The following is a 27,805-nucleotide window of genomic DNA, read 5'->3' as shown; positions in this document are numbered from 1 at the left end:
TGTATATTTTAAAAAAACATCAATGATGATAAAACTATCCTCAAACCATAACAATATTTCGATGAATAGAATAAGAAACTGTACAAAAAGACACAAACCCATACGTGATGATGAAAAGAACTAATTAATAACACAATCTTCATCAAATTAATACTGAGTAATGTCCAATGTAAAGTGTGCTAAGTTTCATGTCTTTTTACGTGTTCTTTATAAATTTTTAATATTTCATGATAACAAAAGTTATGAATCAATACTTCATAACAAAAAACCACTTTTTGTTCAAAGTTCACACTCCTTTTACAAGAAAAGCATACGTCTGGCTGTTTGGTCACATTCCTCCAACTTTTGACAAAGCATCTTCGAGTAATGTAAGATCACCTGAAAAAACGTGACAGTCATTTAAATATTTTTAAACAATATATACCTTTTAAGATTTTACCAAAAAATAGAAATCCAAAAAAAAGCGATTTGAAAAAAAAGCATGAAAACTCCTCGCGAATTTGTTTTTAAAAATATTTCTTCAATTAATTTTTGAATAGATTTTTAAATGCAAAAGGTGAAGAAACAAAACATCGATAAATCTCATAAATCTAGTAAAAAGTATGATTCAAGAACAGGGCAAAAGCACAGACCCCTGTCAACACCAGGGGTATAGTCTCAGGTGTTAAGGAGATGTAAGCATCCCTTTCCTATCAGTCACATCCGCTTTTAACCTTTTGTATTGTTCTGGTAGACGGAATAATTCGCGGTCAAATTTAGCATATGTGGTAGGCCAAATTTATAACAATTTATCTCTTATGTATTTATTCGTTTTGGGATCATTCTATTTTTTCGTTTCATCTAAATTAATCTTAAATATTTTTATCTTCAATTTCATTGGTTCATTTGATATTATCCAATAGTTTTAATTTACTTTGAGTATAAGTAACCGTTCAAACTAAGCAAAATTGGGCAGTGTTACATTTTTATAGAAGAAATTATATCCGGCTGATATCCAACGCATCTTGTCGTATAACTTTCATATTTAATTATATGTTACTTTACTATTAAAGATTTGGGTATAACATATTATTTTAATTGCGAAGTTTATACTTTATCGTATTTTTGCAGTTAAAGTTGATTTGGTAAATTCTTATATTTTTGTCTGTAAGTTCAAAGTTCATTTTGCTACAGAACATTTCTCTTTCTTAAATACATGTATGTATACTGAATGAATGGTAACTTATTGTCAATATTTATGAAACTATATGTAAATTGTATTTTTTCTAATGTATTCTTTATATTTGTTATAGGTCAATGTCTTCTTGTTTGCATATACTTAATAAATAAAATGGATACCATCTTATAAAAACAACGAATTTGCAATAAGTATGAAATATATATTAGACCATGTATGCAAATACAACCAAAATGTAAGGTTGTATTTGCATACATGGTTACAATTTCCATACTATTTATACACTGCATTGTCAACAAATTTTTCCATTTTATCGTGATAATAATAAGGCACACGGTGGGTATTGATAGTCTAGGAGATGATGCTCAGTCCTCCATTGCACCTGATTTTACCTCAGTCTGTTTTAGAGGTCTGTGTTTATTCTGCTCCTGATTTGTATTTTTGGATAGACTTTCGATCTTGAGTTTTGTTCGTTATCTCCATGAATATTTAATTAATTATATTTAATTATGTAAGATGTCTTACCTTTAATGGCGTGTGTGAGATTAATGATTTGATTTTTGTTTTCAATCACCTCCACACTCTGTGTGTAAGGGTTGTAGCGGACGCTGAATGGACGGGGAATGGTCTTAGCATAGTCTCTGTAGATAAATCATAAACAGCATATAAACGAATGAGAAACAGAGTACAACAAATGTTTAGCAAAGTATAATTAAATAACAAACAAAAGTAAATAACATCAACTGTTTATCCATATGAAGAACCAAAAATGCTTTTTCAACATTCTTGTAAAATTTAGTTGTTCCTATTCTAATACGGTGCACAGCGTATAATGAATATTTTTAAAAACTCATTTTTATGATCAATTCTTTCTACTGTGTTGGTTTTTCAGTTAGCAAACACCGTTGGCTGAAGTCATTAGAATCTTCAGATGGCTCTTCACAAACGCTTTCATTTATATACTATTCTAATTTACCATATTTTACTTAAATATGCAAACCTCATTTTCTCCTTTGCTTTCTCAAAACTTTCAGCTACAAAATACAGAGGCTGGTACTTTGTGATTGGATACTCCTGTTCACATGTGACAGCAGGGTCAAAGGTTTTCTTCTCTGCAGCATCCGTTAAACAGTACTAGACAATTTAAATATAATCTTGATCATTCAAACGACTAAAACAATCTATAGATACTATTGTAAATTATTAACATTTAAATGATTTAATTTACTTCTTTTATTACCATCATATAAATTAATTGAGGGATTTTTTATTTCTACACGTTTTTAAATTATATTTTAGCTATCAGTTGTATTTCATCATTCTTATTTCATAAATTTATTCAACAAATTATAATAATACGTAAATAAATTTAATAAATAAACAATTAGATATATTATTCCTTTTACTTTAAATATACTACTGGGAAAAAAATAAATTAAGAGCAGTTGAGACCTGTAATTCTCCAAATGAAGACAGCAGACCAGCTCCGTAGGCCTTCATATCTGATCCTTGCTTGCATAGACCGAATTCCACAGTAAACCAATAACACTAAAATCAATAAAAATACTACTGTATTTAAGAAAAACTAATGCATATATATTTATTTTATAACTTCCAACATTTACCAAAACAAGAGGCCCAGGTGCCACATCGCTCACCTGAGCAATTGGCAAGAAAAAAAGCACATATGAGATCAGCACTGAAAGTTAACGGAGGGGGGAGGGGACTTTTAGATTTTAAAAGGTTTCCCTATATATTCCTATGTAAAACTTTGATCGGCCATAAAGGCCCCACCCTACCCCCGGGGTTCATGATTAGAAAAAACTTGAATCTACACTACCTGAGGATGATTCCACAGGAGTTTCATCTTTCATGTCTCAATGGTTCTTGAGAAGAAGATTTTTCCTATATATTCCTTTGTAAAACTTTGATCTGCCATTGTGGCCCCACCCTACTCCCGGGGGTCAAGATTTGTAAAAACTTAAATCTACACTACCTTAGGATGATTCCACATGAGTTTCATCTTTCCTGGCCCAGTGGTTCTTGAGAAGAAGATTTTTAAAGATTTTTCCTATATATTCCTATGTAAAACTTTGATCGGCCATTTTGGCCCCACCCTACCCCCGGGGGTCATGATTTGAATAAATTTGAATCTACACTACCTTAGGATGATTCCACATGAGTTTCATCTTTCCTGGCCCAGTGGTTCTTGAGAAAAAGATTTTTAAAGATTTTTCCTTTATACTCCTATGTAAAACTTTGATCGGCCATTTTGGCCCCACCCTACCCCCGGGGGTCATGATTTGAATAAATTTGAATCTACACTACCTTAGGATGATTCCACATGAGTTTCATCTTTCCTGGCCCAGTGGTTCTTGAGAAGAAGATTTTTAAAGATTTTTCCTTTATACTCCTATGTAAAACTTTGATCGGCCATTTTGGCCCACCCTACCCCCGGGGGTCATGATTTGAACAAACTTGAATCTACACTACCTGAGGATGATTCCACATGAGTTTCATCTTTCCTAGCCCAGTGGTTCTTGAGAAGAAGATTTTTAAAGATTTTTCCTATATATTCCTATGTAAAATTTTGATCGGCCATTTTGGCCCCACCCTACCCCCGGGGGTCAGGATCTGAACAAACTTGAATCTACGCTACCTTAAGATGATTCCGCATGAGTTTCATCTTTCCTGGCCCAGTGGTTCTTGAGAAGAAGATTTTTAAAGATTTTTCCTATATATTCCTATGTTAAACTTTGATCGGCCATTTTGGCCCATCCTACCCCTGGGAGTCATGATTTGAACAAACTTGAATATTCACTATCTGAGGATGATTCCACATGAGTTTCATCTTTCCTGGCCCAGTGGTTCTTGAGAAGAAGATTTTTTAAAAATGCCATTAATTTTTCTCTAATTCTTAACTAGAACTGTCCAATCGGGACAAAATACCCCCCGCTGGGTTTTTCAGAAGTAAGTTTTTGTATAATAAAGATATGTATCAAACACGAATTATAAAATTTTTCTTCCAGTGACCTTGAACTTCCCCAAATGACCTTGGGTCAAGGTCATGACACACCCTTGGGTCATGGGCAATCTTTAGTGAAATAAGAACCTACCAAGTTTATCCATAAGAAAGATATGGACCGGACACGAATTATTAAATTTTTCTTCCAGTGACCTTGAACTTCCCCACATGACCTTGGGTCAAGGTCATGACACACCCTTGGGTCATGGGTAATCTTTGTATGAAATGAAAACCTACCAAGTTTATCCTTAAGAAAGATATGGACCGGACATAAATTATTAAATTTTTCTACCAGTGACCTTGAACTTCCCCAAATGACCTTGGGTCAAGGTCATGACACACCCTTGGGTCATGGGCAATCTTTATGTGAAATGAAAACCTACCAAGTTTATCCATAAGAAAGATATAGACCGGACACGAATTATGAAATTTTTCTTCCAGTGACCTTGAACTTCCCCAAATGACCTTGGGTCAAGGTCATGACACACCCTTGGGTCATGGGCAATCTTTGTGTGAAATGAGAACCTACCAAGCTTATCCATGAAAGATATGTGTCAAACATGAATTTTGAAATTTTTCTCCCAGTGACCTTGAACTTCCCCAAATGACCTTGGGTCAAGGTCATGACACACCCTTGGGTCATGGGCAATCTTTGTGTGAAATGAGAACCTACCAAGTTTATCCATAAGAAAGATATGGACCGGACACGAATTATGAAATTTTTCTTCCAGTGACCTTGAACTTCCCCAAATGACCTTGGGTCAAGGTCATGACACACCCTTAGGTTATGAGCAATCTTAATGTGGAGTAGTAGATTCTAATGTCCCTCTGTAAGAAAGATATGGACCGGACACGATTGCACAGACAGACGGACAGACGGACAGACGGACAGACAGACAGACGGACAGACGGACAGACGGACAGACAGACAGACGGACAAGGTGATTCCTATATACCCCCCCCAAACTTCGTTTGCGGGGGGTATAATAATCTCCCCTTGGAAAAGGGCGTGGCCCTTCATTTGAACAAACTTGAATCCCCTTTACCCAGGGATACTTTGTAGCAAGTTTGGTTGAAATTGGCCCAGTGGTTCTTGAGAAGAAGATGAAAATGTGAAAAGTTTACAACGACAACGACAACGACGACAACGACGACGACGACAACGACAGACAATGGACAAATTTTGATCAGAAAAGCTCACTTGAGCCTTTGGCTCAGGTGAGCTAAAAATACAAGTAAACAATAAGCGAGATGTTATTAAGAACATTTTTCAGAGGTCAGCATGTAGAGCGGAGGTGGTTTTGTGAGCTCCGAAGTATAATGTTTAATTGAGTGTTTTTCCAGTGGATAATTTCTGTGAAAATGTACAACATGTAAGTGTATTGTGTATATATTCTGAATACTCTGGGTATGGAAGATAATTTGATGTAAAAAACGCTCTAATATAAACTTCTGTCTGATACTGTACAAAGCCGTGAGTACGCGCTCACCAACATGGCAAGTAGTAAAAACACAAAGGACAATCCAATGAAGAGATTCAGGTGTGATAGCAGTGCTAACTCTGAGAATTTAAGTCAACTTAATGAATTGCTTGACTCTATGTCCGGGGATGAAAATTCCTTTAAGCAGGCAATAGCCTTAATTCTACAAAAAGAAAACTTTAAAAACGCAATCACAGAGGTCCTAGTCCCAGAGGTTTCATCCCTCCGTGAGGAAGTAAAAGAACTCAAATTTCGAATGGAAGAGATGGAACAATACTCCAGGAGAGATTGTCTTAAAATTACCGGGATACCCGAAAACAAAAACGAAAACACAGATGACCTTGTGTTAAATGTCATTAACGGTCTAATTCTCACCAAAAATGATGGAAAAATGTCTATTAACGAAATCTCTAGAAGTCATAGGGTAGGCAGATTTAACCCAAAAGCAAATAGGCCAAGAGACATTATAGTCAAATTTCTGAGTTACAGAAATAAAGCGATTGTGTATGCTAACAAAAGCAATCTTAAATCTTACAATCGAAATCCATCCAAGCAAACAGGCCCCATTTTCATAAACGAGGCATTAACTAAACAAAGAGCGTCACTATTGTGGAAAACGCGAAATGTAGTAAAGGAACAAGGACTGGATAGCTGCTGGACCTATGACGGGAAGATTTTCGCAAAAACAAATGGTAAACAGGGAAAGAAAATTTCTATAAGCTCAGAAGAAGATCTGATTCCTTTCCAAACAGGTGAAGATGTTCGCGGATGTGATGATAACGATCTGTCAATTGACGACGCGCAAGAAATCCAATCTTCAACACCTGTAAGTGATGCACACAAGTAGCCATAAGGTAAAGACATGTAAATATCTTCACGTGTATAAATAAATCGCGATCTTCTGAACGCTTTACTTTAGCTACATTACACAGGGTGTTCCAAGTGACACACAGACTTAGACCATGTTGTTGTTTTTCCTGCTAGTGCATAACAGCTTTTATTTTAAGCTGTCTTTGTGTATGACACTTCTTAATTTAAATGTGATAAAAAGAAATTTAACATAGAAATATATGTATAAACATGTATGTAAAATATTTTTATTAACTTCGGAGCTTCGCCAGTACATTCCAAACTTGTTATGTACATACGTGTTCATTTAATGCTATTTGCTATAGCAGTCTGTCTTAACAGACCAAATACATTTAAATGTTTTGCTACGCTTTCGTACAACGCAAGCGCCGTGTTTTGTAAATACCAGGTTTACTGCTATGTCAGTTTCTGTCGCCACTTCTTGACATCTGTTTGTGTTTTCTTTGTTAACATCATTTTGAGTTTTTTCATTGTAATCCGCCACCTTCATTATGTGGTGACAGCACGCATGATCTTTGACTATTTTTTCAGTTTTTATTTTTTTCACTATTGTTTTTATTTGTTTCATGTTTATTTACATATTGAATTTACAACACATATTAGCCATACGTCTATATCTGACTTGAGCGCTACCCCGTTTGCGGCGATTTACATTTTTTTCATTCTCTATTTTTTTGATAATGGGTAATACTGTAGAACAATATCGTTCCGCTATCGGGGTTTTCTATATGAAATGTAGAGGAATACTGAGAAGGTCTACATTCAAGATTTTCAACATTGCGGATTTATTTTATTTTCTATACAAACTGAATACATTATTTCGAATTCATCTGAAAAAAATGGGTTCATATCTTATTATCATAAATTATTTTTCACAGCTTTTCATATTTTTGAAAATACTCTTATCTGGGGATATTGAGATTAATCCTGGTCCATCTTTTGAGAATTCCCTTGATATTATACATTTGAATGTAAGAAGTATCAGAAATAAAATAGACTCGTTGATTTACTTAATACAGGACTTTGATATAATATGCTTTACAGAAACCCATTTAAATTCAAATTTAACCAATGATGATCTTCATATAGAGGGATTTGGAAATATTTTTAGAAAGGATAGGAATTCATATGGAGGGGGAATCATGATATATGTCTCTAACTCTCTAAAAGTAACTCGACGGGAAGATCTAGAACCACGAAACATAGAGAGTATTTGGATCGAAATCGAACAACCAAACAATAACTTATTTATTTGTTGTGTTTATCGTCCACCAAACTCGAGCAATGATTTTTGGGAAAATTTTTCATGGTCCATTGAAAGAATAAGTGATATGTCAAACAACTTTATAATACTTGGGGATCTAAATGTAGATTTTCTTCAAATAAATCAAAATCATGAAATTTATAATATCATGAATATGACTGGGCTTTCAAACGTAATAAACGAACCTACGAGAGTAACACAATTTACAAAAACTCTTATAGACCCTATTCTTATTAGTCGTGAAAAATTCATATTTGACTCAGGTACATTATTGGTTGACACAAATATCAGTGACCACAAAGCTACGTACATATATGTTAAACAAAATTACTGTAACAATTCTTCATACAAACGTAAGGTATGGAGCTATAAAGAAGCAAATATAGAAGAACTTAATAATCTAATAAACAATTTTGATTGGGAAAACATTATTTCAAAATCAACTGATATTGAAACCGCAACAACAAACTTTACACAACAATTTATGCTAATTATACACAAATGTATACCCGAAAAAACTGTTACAATAAGACCAAACGACAAACCATGGATGGATTCATTACTAAGAACAAATATACGACTTAGGAATAGATTAAGAAATAAAGCACAGAAAACCAAGAAAGAATCAGATAAAAAAGAATTTCGGAAAGCTAGAAATAAAGTTAATAATATGAAAAAATATGCCAGAGCAAACTACTATGACAACATTGATTCTCATTTAAACGACGCAAACAAAAATAATAACAAACTGTACTGGAAATTACTAAAAGATGTCTTTCACACTAAAACTTCATCTGAAATACCCCCTATTAAACAGGTGAATGAGAATGGTGAACCTATATACGCATTTTCCGATAAAGAGAAAATTGAATTACTAAATGACTTTTTTACAACAATCTCTGATATAAAAGATGAGGAATATGAGCTACCTAATTTTGAGTCAAAAAATGTAGAAAAATTCTGTGACGTAAATATCCAAGAAAGTGAGATTATTGATATTATTTCTATCCTGCCCGTAAATAAAGCTGTGGGCCCTGATTGTATCAGCCACAAAATGTTAAAATCTTGTAAAGAATCCATAGCTAAGCCACTTTGTCTGTTATTTAATAAATCTCTTAGACTCAAAGTTTATCCTGAAAGTTGGAAACTAGCACATGTCCTGCCATTATTTAAAAAAGATGACCCATCAGTCACTTCAAATTACAGACCTGTATCTCTTTTGAGTTGTGTAAGTAAAATATTTGAGAGAGTCGTATTCAAACATGTATATAATTTTTTTCACGCAAATAATTTGTTCTACAAATATCAGGCAGGTTTTCTGCCTGGTCACTCAACTGTGTACCAACTCTTAGAAACTTATCATACTATTGTAAAAAGTATTGATGAAGGGCAATATTGTTGTATGGTTTTTTGTGATTTATCAAAAGCTTTTGATAGGGTTTGGCACAGGGGTTTGATTCATAAATTAAAAATGTATGGTATCTCCGGTAATATGTTAGAATGGTTGGAAAGTTACTTGTACAATAGAAAACAGAAAGTTATGTATAAAAATTTATTTTCTTCTGTGAAAAATGTGCATGCTGGGGTACCTCAGGGCTCCGTCCTTGGCCCTCTTTTATTTTTGATATATGTGAATGATGTAGCTGAAAACATGATAACTGTTTGCAGATTATTTGCAGACGATAATTCTTTACAAAAAAGCTCGAGTGACGTTCGTCTCATTGAACATCATTTAAATCATGACTTAAAAATTCTGGATGAGTGGTCCAAAAAATGGTTAATGAAATTCAATCCGAGTAAAACAAAGGTATTATTCTTCAGCTTAAAAAATACAAACCAGTTACCTGAATTATTTTTTGAAGACTGCCAGTTAGAATATGTATCTCAACATAAACATCTTGGTGTTATTTTTTCAACTAAAATGGGTTGGTCAGATTATATTGATAGTATTGTCAGTAAAGGCTACAAAAAACTAGGACTTCTCAAGAAACTTAAATTTTCAGTGTCTAGAGATACGTTATCCAAACTTTACACTTGTTTTATTCGACCACAACTTGAGTATGCATCTGAAGTTTGGTCAGGCTGTTCGCTGGCAGATATTGATAAACTTGAAAAGCTTCAACTGACAGCCGCTAGAATAGTGACTGGTCTTTCAGTATTAGCATCAAGAAATTCGTTGTATATTGAAACAGGTTGGGAACCTCTTGTAATAAGAAGAGACAAAGCCAAACTTTTAACAATGTTTAAAATCCACAATAACCTAGCTCCCGATTACTTAAAAAACATTATACCAATGGTTAGAAATACTGTTTCAAATTACAATACTCGAAATTCATTTGATTATTCTTTGCCTAAATGCAGGCTTGAATTATACAACAAATCATTTGTCCCCGATACTGTTCGCAAATGGAATTCACTAAGCAACGAAACAAGGGAAATAACCTCAATAGGAATTTTTAAAAGAAAAATGAGTAATAATAATGATAAGCCTCCCAAGTATTTTTCATATGGCAAAAGGTATCTGAACATTTTACATACAAAATTAAGACACAATTGTATTTTAAATAACGATCTGTATAGATGTAATATCATAAGTCATCCAAATTGTTCTTGTGGTATGAAAGAGGATAGTCATCATTTTTTCTTTGTTTGTAGAAAATATTTTGAACCTAGACGCCTAATGATGAATGCACTACTTTTAACTTATAATGTAAAAATGATTAATGTGCACAAATTGCTATGGGGAGATGATTCCTTATCTTTGCAGGAAAATGAAAAAATTTTCGGTATTGTTCAAAAATTTATTCAGGAATCAGGTCGTTTTAATTAACACTATATAAATTGTATTATCTCTATTGAAATTATTTTATTTTTATAATATCAACACTGTATTTATTATTACCATTATAAATACCCGGTAATTGATATTACTTCCTCATTCAGAAAACAATTGTCTTTGTTCTTCTATGTATATGTATATATTACTGTAAAATTTTGTAAAGTATGTTGTATGGCTACGCAGATTTTATATATGGGAGAGGACTACCTAAGTTGTTAGAACTTGTGTCCGATCCCTTTGACATATTGTCAATAAAATATGTTCAAAACATTAAGGACAGACAATACAAATTTTTGTCAAAACAAATTGAAATAACAAATAATTTTTATATAATTAAAACGAACATGTTTAACCGTATAGTTTTTGATTTTTTAATCAATGTTTCACAAAAATGGGATTTTAAGTGATAAAAAATTATATATACGAGGGTTGTCCGTAAAGTTCGTAGACAACATTGCTAATTACTAACAAATATTAATAAAATATACGAAACTATTATTTTCATTAAATTCATGTTTTATTTTATTAACATGCAAGTTTTCAACAACTTACATGTAACTTTTTTCAACATTGTCACCGTTTAACTCTATACATGTACATTTAATTTCTGATGTCGCTTTTACCATTCATAAATATGTGCACAAAATGTTCAGGTTTCACACGTAAAATGATATTTAATAATGCCTGTCTTATATCCTGTAATCATCCAACCTTTGTCCACGTAAAACGATTTTATTTACGGAAATACGGTAAAGTCACGTTATGAAAGTCATTTTTTACAGCACTGCAATCTCGGAATGGGGGTTTTCCTTCATGCATGTCATCCTATAAACTGTTCCTTCCGTCCGAAAATATTATATGCCACTTAAATACTAATATACGGCTTCTTTTACTATGTTTTCCCGAATGTTTACGAAATGTATTGGTATCTGTAGGTCTTTATCCGATGTCTATGCAGAATTTCATCACTGCAAAAACGTCCCTTTTTTGAACAATTCCGATCCGTCTTAATCAGTTCTAACTCTGATTGCTCAGCCATTTTACAACTTTGAACGTTCAAATTTTGCATGTTTGACGTGATAGCTTCTGTCAACCTTTAAATATAAAATTAAATTTTTAAAGTGATCAATATTTTTTTTAATTAAAATTCTGCGGTGCTCTGGGTCTCCATTCCAAGTCTAATTATGAAGCCATAATTGAAAATAAACATTTGAAATTGAATAAGATTTTACATTTTTCAATTCACAATCAGTAAAGGATTAGAAATATGCTAATAATAAATATCAATGACGCAACTTTTATTTAATTCTTAGCTTGTCCACGAACTTTACGGACAACCCTCGTATTATGAAGGATGGTTGGGGAAAAGTACAATTTTGAACATCATAAAAGGTTTACAATTCTTGAAAATTTTAGGAAATTATTTTTTAAATCATTTACCATAGACATAAGCCCAAAAATATATACCAATCCAGACATCATTTTTTTGTTTGTGTCATCTGTCCTTAATAGCCTATCACTTACAACTATTATTTTATCAAGTGAAGATTTCTCTTTCAAATTCTTTGCTAAACATACACCAATTCATCGAAATATTTGCTTTACACATAAATAAGAGCATATACCATTTCATTGATATACTGTAGTCCAACTTTTATTTGCGACGACTTTATTTCGCGATTTACCAGGGAAAACTAGTTCGCGACGATTAATTTTCGCGATAAACCCTTTTTGATCTATTGTTAAAAGAAACATACACTTTAAGGACCGGTTCGCGGCGAGAAATATTCGCAATGACGAGGCTCTCGTGAACTTCGCGAAAATTTCTCGCACGCGAATAAAAATTGGTTTACAGTATTTGTTTTCCACATAAATATACATGTTTACTTATTTTATTAATTAGTGTATTTCTAACCGTTGCCAATTTTTTGACATAGTCATCCGGGGCTCCAAGGCTAGCTAATCCAATCTCTTGAGAAAATTGAGCAAATGCTGGATCGGCAAAGAGAGGGACGTGGCCCAGCAATTCATGACAAACATCCCTACAATATATGAAATACTTTTTTTGAAAAAAGGGAAAACAAATTTTGAAAAAAGGTCTTGTGAGGGCTTTTGCTATAATATTAGCACACTTGTTCTATAACAACTTTCAAAAAATACATGTAGTATTATTCACCGATACTTTGATTTCAAAATAAGATATGAGAAAAACTTACGGTTCTGGTGTGTACATTGGTCTGGAACTGTGACGTATGTACTGTGTGGAATGAAAAACACGAAAAGCGAGACCGGACAGGAAGTCACGTGATGATAACAATCCAGCAACAGGTCTCAGTCTGAATCCAGTGCAATCTACAAAGAAAATCAAAATCTATAATAATTTTTAGACAATTATAAAATATTAGGGATGTTTCCATATGTGAATTAAATGCGTTATCTTCCTGAAGGAATGAACTTATCCTGTTCGGTCACCTTAAAGGTTTGAAAGTATTACAATTCCAAGAACACAAGGAATAAAGTCATAAAGTGTAAATGGCATAACAGTGGATGATAAAGTATCTTGAGAATATTCAATTGATTCTGGATATATGCATCCTTAAGGTGGTGTTTAATCTTTTACAATAAATAAGTTACCTCTTTGAAATGTATAATGAACATAATGAAGATAATAAACAGTTTAAGATCAAAAGTCCATAAAACAATACAAAACAGGAGCGGAGCAAACACGGACCTCCAAAACATCAGAGGTGGAATCAGGTGCCATGAAGGAGTGAGCATCCTTTGCCAACCGGTCACACACGCCGTGTTCTCCTTGTCATCATCAGGAAAAAACAGGAAAATTCGGTGTATAAATAATGGACTAACAATCAATATGAAAAACGTCAGTCAGCATTTGACTCAATGATAATTTGTGTTTGCTAACAAAGTCATTGTATCGACCATAGAACTTACAAAATGATGACTTTAAACGAGATTGCTGATATTCTTGTTTCATCAACTTTTTTGTCAATAATTTGCCTCGTTCATGTAGAGGATGTTCTGTCGTATCGAATCAGCTGAGATATATAAACTCCATATGCAAGTGATGAAGATATATTGCTGCATAAGTAAGGGAAGTTGACGATAGGAAAGTTAAAGTCATCACGTTTATCATATAGCTTGGCTGTTAGATTACCATTAAAACGTCTTTTTCAAATACAATATCCAAGTATGAAACAGATGTGTCAGACTCTGTGGTATCTTTTATCTCAAGCTCACCAGGATATATCGTATCGACATAGGAATGGAAATTACCATTATTAATTGCCAGTACGTCGTCGATATGTCTAAATGTCGAGTTGAAGACAACAGCAAGTGTTTTCTTCTTTTCACGCATAAGATTTTGCACAAATTCTGCTTCAAATGAACACAAAAATAGGTCTGCTACTAAATGAGCGCAATTAGTACCCATGGGGATTCCAATAGACTGTTGGAATACCTTGTCTCCAAAAACCACATAGATACTGTCAATCAGAAACTCAACCATCTTTATGACGTCAACTTCAGAGTACTTGTGTGTGCAATCAGAATGCGTTTTAACAAAATAATTTTGCAAATGACCAATGACCAATTAAGTAAATTTTCGAGTTCCATTTTTATTGATAAAGCAGCTGTCAATGATATCTAAAACCCTGGACTTTACTTTATCATGGGGAATGGTTGTGTATAAAGTTGAAAAGTCGTAAGTTTGTAAGCTGTTAATTGTGGTTAAATCTCGTGATTTTTAGTTGTCCAAAAGTTCCTTGGCATTTCTGACTATCCACATCTGATTCACTTCTTGAATATATTGTTGTACAGTACTCTTGAAGTTTCTTCTTCACTACTGTTACTATTTTAGTGAGGAGTAAAGAAAGAGGCTTGGTTGAAAATTTACTGGAACCCGCAATGTATTTTTGATTGTAAGGATTCTTTTGAAGATTCGGAATCCAATATATTCATTCATGAGTACACAGAATAACGAAATGATACTGGCAGGCGCGTCGTCCAGTATAAAAAGGCGTCACTCCTTTGGGTCTATAAGGGACACAGACTCAAGGAGTTGATTTGGTGTCCCTCGGATAATCCTCAGGGATATTAAACATATGTCATAATTATGTACAGTCTTCAGATTCCCAGTTTTGGTATAAAACCAATACATCATACACCAAATTGAAAGAATGTAAGGTTTCTATTACAGATATATTGGATAATTCCTTTTCCGATCCCATGTCTTCTGTTTCAAAATGTTCTGTGCGAAACTGTAAAACCTGTGATATTTTGATAACTGACACTTCTTTCACCAGTAATCTTACTGGACAGAGCTTTTATACCAAAACTTGGGAAAATCTGAACTGCAAATCTTCTAATGTTGTCTATGGAATAGAATATAATTTGTGTGGACTTGTATATGTCGGTGAAACCAAAGGATCGCTTAACAAAAGAATATCAGGTCATCGATTTCAAATAAATCATCGTGGTCAGCAGCTTTTAGACAAACATTTTAATTCACCGGATCATTCTATTTTATCAATGAAAGTTAGAATTCTCTAAAAGATTTTATCACCACACAAATAGTCCGTCGCTGAGTACACCTTTCCGTAGACAACGAGAAGAATTTTGGACTAGAAAACTAGGGACAGTCTTTCCCAATGGATGTAATGACAATGTCGATAGTGTTGGAAATCTTTCAGTCCGCAGTGTAATAATGTAAATATGATTAGACTTTTTAACCATACTCAGAGACGTAAGCGTAGTCATTGGCATCGTTCGTACAATAAACCTGCAATACACGACGTCTCTTTTGATTCATTACTACCTTATGTAAATTAACAGTTGGGTCTACATCATATTCGAACAAAACTTGACTTTGTCCCTTTGAAACTTTTAAATAGTCTTCTTGAAAAGGCATCCAATTTTAGATTCCTCGTCACCTGAATATAGACTCGGATCTTTGATTATGGATATTGCATATCATAGGCTCTTTAAACCCGCACGCTTCACGGAAGAAAATGCAGCTAAAATAATCCGTCTTTTCCTTAAACTTCAATATCCCAATAAAGGAATTGACGCGGTTAATATAAGTAATATTCTTAATCACAAAAGGGTCCAGTCTTGTATTCCACCCTATTTCAACTTAAAGACTACACATTGTATTTCCTACAAATATACATCGACCATTACTTCCGAACTTTTCAATTACAAAAACACTTTACATGGCCTGAATACCGACTATCTGAAACATAATCCTCCTTCGTGTTCATGTTCTTCTTCGCCCTATAACTATAGTCCTGCTGGACACTTTATTACAGGTGACGTAAATATAGTTCGTAATGAGGACCTTAGATCACTTATTTTAAAAGGTCCTAAATATAGGAAGCCCCGATCGTTCAACTGGTGTCGGAATTTCATAAATATTATGGATTCTAGGGAAAATTACGCCAGACGATGGGCAAGTTATGACAAAGAAGATGTTGACACCTTGTCAGAATGGATTAAATGTATCAGATCCATGTTAAAGTCCCGTATTAAAAAACTGAGGGGCAATATGAAAACCATATATCCTTCTGTGTTCAATGAACCAGAAGTGAAAAAGGAGTTAGATAGATTACACGATCAGTACGTACTGGTTCCTGCCGACAAAGCAGGTAATAACATTGTCTTCGTTTGTAAGGCTCATTATATAAATTGCATTCTAGAAGAACTTGGATTTAATTCTGCAAGTGGTAATCCTACTAATACTTCCCTTTCTAAGGAAGAAATTCTTCAAAATCACCTGTCTGGTTTGAATACTTTTAATATTCCATATATATATATATATATATATATATATATATATATATATATATATATATATATATATATATATATATATATATTCCAAAACTTCATAAGAATCCTTACAAACAAAGATACATTGCAGGTTCCAGTAAATGTTCAACCAAGCCTCTTTCGTTACTCCTCACTAAGATGTTGACAGTAGTGAAGGAAAAACTTCAAGGGTACTGTGCAACTATATATTCAAGAAGTGGTGTGAATCAGATGTGGATACTAAAAAATTCTAAAGAACTTTTGGACACTTTGAAATCACAAGACTTTACAAAAATCAACAGCTTAAAAACTTACGACTTTTCAACTTTATACACAACAATTCCACACGACAAAGTAAAATCCAGGCTTTTTGATATCATTGACAGCTGCTTCTTCAATAAAAATGGATCTCGTAAATTTACTTACCTCATCATTGGTCATTTGCAAAATTATTTTGTTAAAACAGATTCTGATTGCACACATAAGTACTCTGAAGTTGACATCAAGAAGATGCTTGAGTTTCTGATTGACAACATTTATGTGGTTTTTGAAGACCAGGTATGGTATTCCAACAGTCTATTGGAATCCCCATGGGTACAAATTGCGCCCCATTATTAGCAGACTTATTTTTATATTCATATGAAGCAGAATTTGTGCAAAATCTTATGCGTGAAAAGAAGAAAACACGTGATGTGGCCTTCAACTCGACATTTAGATATATCGACGACGTATTGTCAATTAATAATGGTAATTTCCATTCCTACGTCGATACGATATATCCTGGTGAGCTTGAGATAAAAGATACCACAGAGTCCGACACTTCTGTTTCACACTTGGATATTTTACTTGAAAAAGACACTAATGGTAATCTAACAACCAAGCTATATGATAAACGTGATGACTTTAACTTTTCTATCGTCAACTTCCCTTACATATGCAGCAATATACCTTCATCACCTGCATACGGAGTATATATATATCTCAGTTGATTCGATACGTAAGAGCATACTCTACGTATGAACAATTTCTAAAACGAGGTAAATTATTTACAAGCAAGTTGATGAAACAAGAATATCAGCAGTCTCGTTTAAAGTCATCATTTCGTAAGTTCTATGGTCGATACAATGACCTTGTCAGCAAATACAGTTTATCATTGAGTCAAATGCTCACTGGCGTTTTCCATACCAATTGTTAGTCCATTTATACACTGAACAGACGACGGATTTTCCCCATTATTTCCTGATCATGACAAGCAGCACACGGCGGGTGTGACCGGTCGGCAGGGGATGCTCACTCCTCCATGGCACTCTGATGTTTCGGGGGTCCGTGTTTGCTCTGCTCTTATTATGTATTGTTTTATGGACTTTGAGATTGAATACTGTTCGTTATCTCCATATCCTTCATAGATATGTGGTAGTTCAAATTAAATAATATAAAATATTTCAATTTGCGAAATCTAAGAATGCATGGAAAATATGACTAAGATGATTGTCTTCCCCTGGTTTAATTGTATGTTTCCTTTTTGACTTGTAAATGTAAAATAACTATACCTTGTAAAAACCTGGAGACGTCTTCTAGTTGTGGAATATTGTTAGCATTATATCCACAGTTATCTTGGAGCAGTGGGAAGACATGATTGAACTGTTTACAAGCGTGTGTCGAGTAAAGCTTTGTCAGTTCATTGTAGATAGTCCTCCTGAAATGATCAGCCAACTACCTTATTGAACAACTATCTTTGTATGTTAAAAATACCTGTTGAATTGTTTTTAACCAGAAAGTCCACTAACCATGTGTTGATTTCCTCTTCTGTATATTTTACTCTTGGGATTTCTTGCCCACTAAAAATGGAATAAAATTTATAAAAATGAAGAGATCTAGTTTACAATGTTTCAAATTTCTGCACGTTTCAATACATTAAAGATAAATGTAAGAGACTGGAGTACCCACTGTTTGTAATGGAAGGCGATGTCTGCCAGCTCCTTTCTGCGAGCTCTGTAGACGGGGTCTGTAAATCCCTGTATAAAAATACAGAAAGCTCATACTGATGCAATTATATATTTTCAACTACTGTAAATTCCACCAATTCAAACTTTTCAATCCTTCTATGAAAGAGAATCAACAATTTACAGTGTGTAATGAATAAATAAATCTTGACTAAGTCTTTCTTCATCTCAGTTTTGGAACAGTAACTATTAATTCTTCATCGTATTCATTTCCAAGATTTCAAAATCAATCGATATACAGGTAAAACAATTGAAATTGTTCCACGTCACTTTATTCGGAATAAACTGGTTTCTTTTGAAAATATTTAAACTAAAGATTTAAAAATTTACGTTTGTGACTTTAATAGTATTTTGTACCAGTTTGTACATTTGTAATACTTCAGGTGAAATTCAATAAGGATCGAAAATTTTAAAACACCCATGTAATATGCTATGAATTGATGTGTTTTTGAATCAAAGTTTCGAAACCACCTAAAAAATTACAGTTTCTTTAAAAAAACCGTATTTATCAGACAATTGTCAATTGTAAATTTATATTTTAAAAAATTCCAAATTTGGTAGAGGACACAATACTGACTCTACATACTTAATCTTGCTTCGTAGTCAATTTGTTAATATTGTTGAATATTGCAGAATATATACGAGTGTACATGAGCAGTTTTGATACCCTGTGTACCAGAATGTGCTTACAGGATGGTCGGCGTCCAACTCAGATCCATAACTCAAGATTTGGTTCGCAAATCTGTCCAGTTCACAAATTTTCTTCGGAAACCATGGAGCTATAGAGAAAGAATCAAATATTCAAGTAGGTTTTTTTTAAAAAATCTTTCCACCAATAGAACATTAATTTAATAAAACACTGTGAGTATATTTACTTTCTAGCGTAATTTTTGTGATTTTTATTTTACTCTATAATATATTATGATTTCATTTCGAGCCTTTTGAATACTTTGAGTATAAGATGTACATTTTTAAAACATCATGTAAAATGGCACTATGATGATAATGTAAGCTTAATATATACTTACCCTTTTACAAACGATGAAAATATTTTATCATGTACAGAACGAAATTAAAATGACCGCTGAATTATTGCAAGAATGAATTTCATTTATACAAATTTTTAAAAAAGCCCAAACATTGACGTATTACAACAAATAGAGAGGTTCTTTTATATCGAATATCAAATATTATCTTTTTGTAAATATTTGTATTTATTTAGCATTTATTTCATACATGTGTACATGTAAACGGGAATAAACTCCGGTATTCAGAAAGTTAAGTACCACATGGAAACAATAAGAGTCACATCAACTATATGTTATAAAGAATTTTTAAACAAAATCTGAAAAGTTTTTTTTATCTGGTGTTTAACGTATTTATTTTAAATTGAAATTCTACACTTTTAATTGAAAAATATAACATTATGCCCCTTTCACCATTTATATCATAATCACTCGCTAATCAAAACGCTGTGCTGTATACTGGAAAAATTAATTAGTATGACTGTTTAAATTATTTGAAATACTTTGAACGAGCAACAAATATATGTTCAATATATGCTTCTAATACGAAAAGTACATTTGTTACAGAACTGTTGATGTAAATGATTGAACATGTTTTTTATGAATATTTTCAGAAGATCTTTTTTTTAATTCTCTGGTTTACATGATAGGAATAAATTATAAATATTGCAGTCAGATGGTTATACTTTAAGCTTAAATAGGATTGATTGATTGATTATCATTCTTTAATGCCAAGTCGGCAATATTTCAGCCATATTTCGGCGATAAAGAATTTAATTCTCAACTAATACAGTTTGCTTTATAATTTAACATAAACTTAACTTACATTTCTTGCATATTTCTATATATGTTCAACTCGTGAATTTGTTAAATGTTCAACATCTTTAAACATATATGGACACATTGCTTGCCATTCTAGTTAACATATATTTAACTTATTCAGCTCGTTTTAAATTGTGTGCATACGAGGGTTGATCCAAAAGTTCGTGGAATTTCTTCATAATTTATTCATTTTTAAGTGGAATTGGTTGAAAATTACAAATGAAATTATAGACACTTGATGAATATTTTAAATTGAAAAACATTTAAAATATCTTTGATAGTAACTCTATGGCAATTGCCATAGAAACGGTTGTTTGGAAATGCGGGGGAGACATCAACGCGTTTATTATTGTTTAAATTCTTAATACGTGAAATGAGAATTAAACAGCCTTATGTGGTATATAAATCCAAAATTATGTCATTATTACGATTGCTTGATCTTTTATAAACCTTTGTGTGAGAGTTTTACTGAATTTACTGGACATTTAGTTTATAAGTTGATGATTTATTGTTCATCTTTAAGTTATTAGACTACGTCAAATTTCGGTCAAGTCATACGTTTTGTAAAAATCTCGGGATCACTCTATCTTAAACGCGTATATTATTGACATAGGCTTGGGAAAAATGCATTTAGCTACTGGTTTCCTAGTGGCATAAGAAATTTAGAAAAATAGAACTTCCATGGACGTTGATTAAAGGCGTGGTCCGCTTTTGGGGGGCTCTGTTTTAAGTGCGTATCCCCCTAGACAAATTTAAAGCGTTAATGGACGTTGCCGGTTGCCGTGCTGTCCTTGACATTGTTACTGAAATTGGAACATCATATGGAAAGATGGGTAGTATTTTGAAATATGAGTGAAAAATGAAGATAAGTTGGTGCAAGAGGATAATTATGCTTTTCTTGAGAAAAAGAAAATGGAGAAAAGGGCGGTATTTTGTAGAAATACGTAGTCAAATTGGACATTAGGGCTTGATGCTTCTATAACGCGACGTGGCATATACAACTTTACGTTACGTCGAAGTCTCCCCCGGGTTTCACAACATTCCATTTTCAGAAAGCTCGTGTGACCTTATTGGTAATTGGAAAATGATGAAATTTTCCAATATTGTTGCATTATGACTCTATATTATGAACATGCCTGTTGTTTGCTTTCATCTAATCACTATAAAATTTTACGAAGAAATTCCACGAACTTTTGGATCAACCCTCGTACATGTAATTATCTTTTGCAATATTTCCTTTTACCATTGGCCTCGCATTAATTCAATAAAAGTGCCCACTGTGAACAAATATAAACACTGTATCAAAGTATGACAGAATGATGGGTGTCTTTGTGTTCCATCTACACCTTGAGCAGTACACATATCAGCTTTATATAGGAAAAGCTGTGTTCCCAATTGTGTAATATGAAGAGTGAAGATGTAAAATAAGAAAGTCTCGCTATATGTGATGAATACATGTATATAAAAAATAAAACATACTATGAAATCATTTGTTCCAACCTATGTTGAACTAAGTTTATCAGAATTACCTTGTTTGGTGGGATCTATAGTTCAAATGAACATTTAACATTGACATTACTAAAACATTATGAATATCATTTACGATAAAGTAATATGATCAAAAAATCTGAAAACTCTGAAACTTAATTACATTTCAGCTTTGTTATTTGTCAATCATAGATCATATTTTATTTCTTTAAAAACTGTTTTAATAATGTTATAATGATTTGCAATCAAAGATATAAATTAAAAAATGAAGAGTTTACAAAAAGATAATACTGAAAACACGAAAAACACACCATGTATACAAAGGTAATCAACATTTTCTAAAATGTTTGGAATGTTGGTTCAAGCAAGTTGTCTAAATTATAGATTTTTTTTATAATATATATGAATATGAATGAAATTAACAATAGATACTATGTTTTCCCAATCAAGAGCCCTAAGAGGTTAATGAAAGAGATAAAATTGTAGACAAAGACGTTATACATATATGCATTTCGTCATAATTATTATATACAATGTGGGGAAGATTTAATATCAATGTTTAATGTAAAGGTCTCACTTTTTTAAACACAACAAATAGGTTGTATCTTTATTCTTTAAAAGTTAGTAACAATTTTTTTTTTCAATAATCTAAGGATGACGCTTTGCTTTAATTACATGTACGTTTTCCATTGACAGAAACGGAATGCTATAAAATACCGTTGAATGAGAGCAATGATTCAAAGGCAAAATAAATATTTATCAAATTAATAATTAATAAATTAATATTTATACAATTTATTAATATAATTATTTTTTTATTATTTTAATTATTATTTATTTATATATTTTTTGCCGTGTGAAGGAATTAATAAAAAAAATAAAGATGCATTAATTGTGACACGGAGAAAAAAATCTGAATAATACCCCCCTCCCCCCCCCCCCCAAAAAAATGTTTCAAAATTGTATTAAATCGTTTCAATATATCGACATTTTTTCCTTATTGTATGTCAGTCACTGTTGTCTATAATATATTATGTGTGTAGAGAGTTGTAATATTTTTAAAATTTTGCTACAATAATTTTGGGGTTAAAGTGAAACGACTACTTATGGGAATTTTTGAATTTTCGAAAATACTCGGAGCAATAGCGTAAAGAGTGGCCATTACTGTATACAGTGTTATTTTCGCCCTTACACACTTGCAAACAAATTTGCAGCGTTTTAAATTCGCCCAGTCATAGTTTTGTTTAAGAAATTATACTCTATTCTTTGAATTCGCCCAGTTTAAATTCACCCAAATGAGGGTATGGCAAATGGGCAAAATTTCCCTGTATTCAGTATTTGAAACTATACAGTGTACAACAGGTAATTTTCATTCCAGTCAGAACTTAATGTCATCCGTAAACCAAAAACTACTTAATCAATTAAACTTAAGAATTAAAAAAAAATACAATCATGTTAATGATGACAACGTATAATGCATTTCAGGGATGTAAAGAATATTTAGCTATATGTGAAGGTAACATATTTTCAGATTTTTTCTATTCCTTTCAATACTAGTATGCAATATATGTATATGGGGTGTTTGTATGTGACTACTATAATTGATAAGAGATCTAAAATATGGTGATATTGTTAGCTCTGAGAGAGAATTATTAATCCCGAATCACACTATAAAAATATTACCTGTATTTTCCCTTTCTGTTTAAAAATAAACAAAGTATAAAAAATGTTGAAGTTTTTGAACAATAATATTAAAAGTTGAAAAAAGTACACAAAAAAATCAATCAATCCGGCGAGATATTCATTAAAAGAAATTATCTTTTATGATCGAGGCATAGAAATGCATTAAACTAAAGAACTATTCACAATTTTGCATTGCAAAATTATTTGCTATAGGAAAACTTTATAATTTTTTAAATAAAAATTTCAGGTGCTAAAATTATCATATACTGGGTAAGATATAAAATGCCTTTTTAAATGAAATGGTTCGTAATGATCAGATTGATTTTACCGAGCGATTGGCAAACAATAAAATCATTATTCTGTAAATTTTTATCGAATTTCACAGACATTGATATTTTCCATTGTTAGTTACAGTGAAATGTGACAGTACTCTAATTTCAGACGTATGATTAACGATAGTTGAACAATAAAATAAGTAAACATTGCCATACTTTTTGTGGATACAAATTCTACCCCACTAAGACTTTTTAACTTTAAAAGTGCATAGAGGTGGTACAACCAAGGCATGCTCTTTTCCATTGTATTATACAGTGGTTTAAAAACAATATCAATCGAAAAAGGAGAATTGGATCTAAGCTGAAAGCACAGCATGTACATATACATATCAAATTTCAAAAACTAACTTGCTCTTTTATTCTCTTTGGCCCATGAGAAGCAAATGGATTTGAGTTCCTAAACTTAACTATTGATATAATACCTCTGTGTACTTTTCTCTCTTTTTAAAATATGACGAATTGAACTGCTATTTTTTTTTTTCTAAAGAGCCTCGTGAAATATTGTTTTTATCATCCCCATGTCAAAGTGACCTTGGAAACAACCCCCCCCCCCATAGAAAACGTTGACCCCTCTTCGAAAATACGGATCTATGTGATATTGGTATGAAAATTCATAAGTATTAATATAAAGCTTTGAAAGTCATCCACTAACCCCCCTCCCCTACGAAATAGTCTTTTCACGTTAGGAACTTTTTATTCTTGTCAGAGAAATTTTGGGTTGGAATTTTTTGTTTGACTGGGGTTACCGCCCCCCCCCCCTTGAAAAAATTTCTGGATCCGCGCCTGCGTAATGTCCTCGGGCAAGCTCTCGGGTAATAATTCTTGTCACAAGTTTGGTTTTAGAGCTATCCCCATTCACAAGTTGATTTATTTCTATGTACAAGGTGCCTCTACATACATTGTCTTTAATGTATATTTATAAATATTCCGTGTGCAAAACTGCATTTTGATATACATTTTTCTTTTCTTTTTGTGATTTTTTTAAAATAATTTAAAGATTTTCAGTAAAGAACCTGCTATGCAGATTTTAATTGAATCAACACATTGCGCCGCCTACCGGTGTCATCAGAAGGGTATTCCCCGGCTTTTCTTGACAACACTCGGAATGTCTTGGCGATTCCCTTCACTTGATCCAGTGCTTCTTTCAGGCCACCAGTCTTGTTATCACAACTCACGAAGAACTCGAACTCCGTGTTGCTCTGCTTGGAAGGTCGGGATTCAATATGATGTAGGTTGACTTGGCGTTCCTATGAGGAAACATGCATAAAATGTGATTAGTTGCCTTACACATCTGCAGCAATGGAACGAATAGTTAATTGCGACGATTTTAGAGGGAATAAAAATTGCCGTTAACATTTTTTCCACCTTTTTACTAGAGGTTCCTGTGAATGTGACGAAATATGCCCCTCGATATTCTGCAACAAAAGATGATCAAAGCATTCCTTGACGGACGCGATAAAATTGTAATTCTATAAAATGTACACACCATTAAATTAAAAACATAACATATTGCCAATCATTGATTCAGTTTTGCCATTCAGATGTCTGCTTTTTCTGGATTTATTTTGTTTTACAAGTTCATACACTGATATTTATTTCATTTAAATTAATATTTGCAGGTTAGCATTCATGCATACAAAATTTTGTTTTACATCGCCCAAATATTGACTAAGATACATTCCCATGACAGATGGCAAGGTCGTAGTCCAGAGTCATTCGTTATAAGACGGACAGGCAAGTATATAAATAACGACATTAAAAACGGAATTATATTCGTTCTCTGTCCTTCAGTAACTCAATTCTTTCTTTCATTGCTATTATATTCGTTCTCTGTCCTTCAGTAACTCAATTCTTTCTTTCATTGCTATTATATTCGTTCTCTGTCCTTCAGTAACTCAATTCTTTCTTTCATTGCTTCTTGAAGAAACATATACCATAGAAATCCACCCACACATCCAAACTCATTCAACCGTTTACCATTTCAGTGGACGTGTACCTCAAAGATTTTCAGAATTTGGGCCAAGGCCCCGACTTTCTCGGGGAGAGAGAAGAAGATGCTGACGCTGTTTTCTGGGTCCGTCTGGACCTTAAGGTAGCTATTCTTCTCCGACTTTGAGTCATTCTAAAAATAGAAAGAAGGTTCATTTCATGTTTTTAAAAAAAAAATGCATGAACTTAAACTATATGAAAATACTTAAGATAAAATTCGCCTAGTGTGTATTAACGCATATTTACACATATATTTTATTCGTTACCAAATAAAATCCCATGCATGTCTGTTACTTTAAATTTAATGCTAAGAAACATTGGACAATTCTGCTTTCTTTACTGTAAAAATCTTTTCAGTCTATTGGATAAAATACGACAAACCATTAAGTTTATTCTTTAATCCTGGACATCAAAACCATTTCATATCATGATAATGAATATGTTTTGGTAAAAAAATATTTTGTTTGTATCAAATTCATTTTCATAGAGTTTTCCATCATGTCAAAGTTTTGAAATGCAAAAAATAAATATATCCATGTAAATTGTTTATCAGGGTTGTGTGTAATTTTGCCTGCACTTTAATTAACAAAACAAAGTTAAGTTGGGTGATGAGAAAGAAGAATAAAATTAGATCAAGGTTTTACAGAGTATTCACTTACATTTCCTTATTCGTATACCTTGGCTGGTCTGCCATAATTTTGGTTTTGAGACGTTAAGAGAATGGATAATTTTTTTTTTTTAATAAAATGGTGACAGATTTTTTAAGGGGGGGGGGGGGGGGGGGGGGAAAAAAAATTCAACGAACAAACGTGTCCATCCTCAATTTTACTATCCAGCTGACAACAAAATTACACCTTTCCGGTAACAATTTATTTACATGCAAAAATGACATGTTACAGTAAAATAAAAATGTACATGCAGGAGAAGTCGACACAAATAGCTGTTTTCGAGGGCCGTACCAGGGATCAGGGTTTTTAAACTGTTAACACAGTAGTGTAATAAATAACTCATAATGTGCCAGAATTCTGACAAGCCAGACAAATTCAGATACCATATGCAAATCCTGCTATACATAAATGAAACGTTATACTCTTGATTTTCAATTTTTTCTGGAATACCGCACTGAGTTTAAATTAAAATAAAAATTTAACTGAAAAAAAGGTAAAAGTTTACATCCTGAATTAATTTTGGAAATTAATTTATAATGATCGGGATTTGAAAATTGCATCTTTGAACTTACTAAAATTTAAATTAAAAGATTCCTGTCTATTGCGAAAGGAAAAGATCAATATCATGCCTTTTTTAAATTAAACATGTAAAAATCAATATTTAGTACGAATATTGTCAGTTTTCACTGATTCACAATACGTTTTCTATCCAAATACGAGACCATATGTTCATGACGATTACATAATCTAATATGTTATACATTTTGCGGGATATAAAACGTATTTTTACGAAATCAAGTACAAAGTCAAAACATAAAGTCAATACAATGATGGATTAATTCATATTTGATTGAATCAACCGTGCAATATATCACTATCGATCGGTTATATTTTTATAAATAAAACATGCAAAGACTAATATTAGTAATATTAGTAATATAGCAGAAAAAAAGAGGTCGACTGTGCATGAGAGAAGCCTAGCATGGACAGTTATATGCCTCGCGTCCGTCAATGTGAAGTTATACAAAATAATCAATGACTTGGACGTTATCCAGTAGAAAAGATCCTGTTTTATTGTATTGCATGAGCAAGCAATGAACTTAATAAACAAAGTGTATGTTTCGTGCAATAAAAGGATAATTTGGAAACCAGAGGTGACCAAACTACTTACATTATCACCGTTGATCACTTTCTGTTTTTTGGCTGGAGAAATTCCGTTATCCATTTCAGTGAGAATTGATCACAGACAAAATTCAATCCGGACTTGTTTATAATCGCCGTCAAACGAACTTGACATTGGACTAACGAAG

General features: G+C 32.7%; 1 protein-coding gene across 2 annotated transcripts; it reads right to left on the bottom strand.

The window, feature by feature from the left end:
- Positions 1-21: 21 nt before the first annotated feature.
- Positions 22-27,805, bottom strand: LOC134273013 (phenylalanine-4-hydroxylase-like). Of its 2 annotated transcripts, XM_062755185.1 has the most exons (14): positions 27,667-27,805; positions 25,835-25,960; positions 24,896-25,085; positions 23,504-23,518; positions 19,176-19,264; positions 18,430-18,497; positions 18,270-18,320; positions 18,033-18,178; positions 12,873-13,008; positions 12,572-12,698; positions 2,630-2,725; positions 2,178-2,311; positions 1,703-1,818; positions 22-378 (listed from the first exon to the last, which is right to left on the bottom strand). In XM_062755185.1, exons 1-14 carry the CDS (start codon positions 27,718-27,720, stop codon positions 329-331), a joined length of 1,398 nt encoding a protein of 465 aa, XP_062611169.1. In that variant the 5' UTR covers positions 27,721-27,805; the 3' UTR covers positions 22-328. The 2 variants fall into 2 exon arrangements, with proteins under 2 accessions (XP_062611169.1, XP_062611170.1); XM_062755186.1 differs by lacking the exon at positions 23,504-23,518.

The sequence above is a fragment of the Saccostrea cucullata genome, unplaced genomic scaffold (assembly GCF_032062105.1).
Source record: "Saccostrea cucullata isolate Sc308-1 unplaced genomic scaffold, CSIRO_AGI_Scuc_v1 ctg2050, whole genome shotgun sequence".
In the NCBI taxonomy this organism is placed as follows: Eukaryota; Metazoa; Mollusca; class Bivalvia; order Ostreida; family Ostreidae; genus Saccostrea; species Saccostrea cuccullata.
The sequence above is the reverse complement of the archived record's forward strand: the minus strand, read 5'-3'. Positions and strand labels throughout refer to the sequence as shown.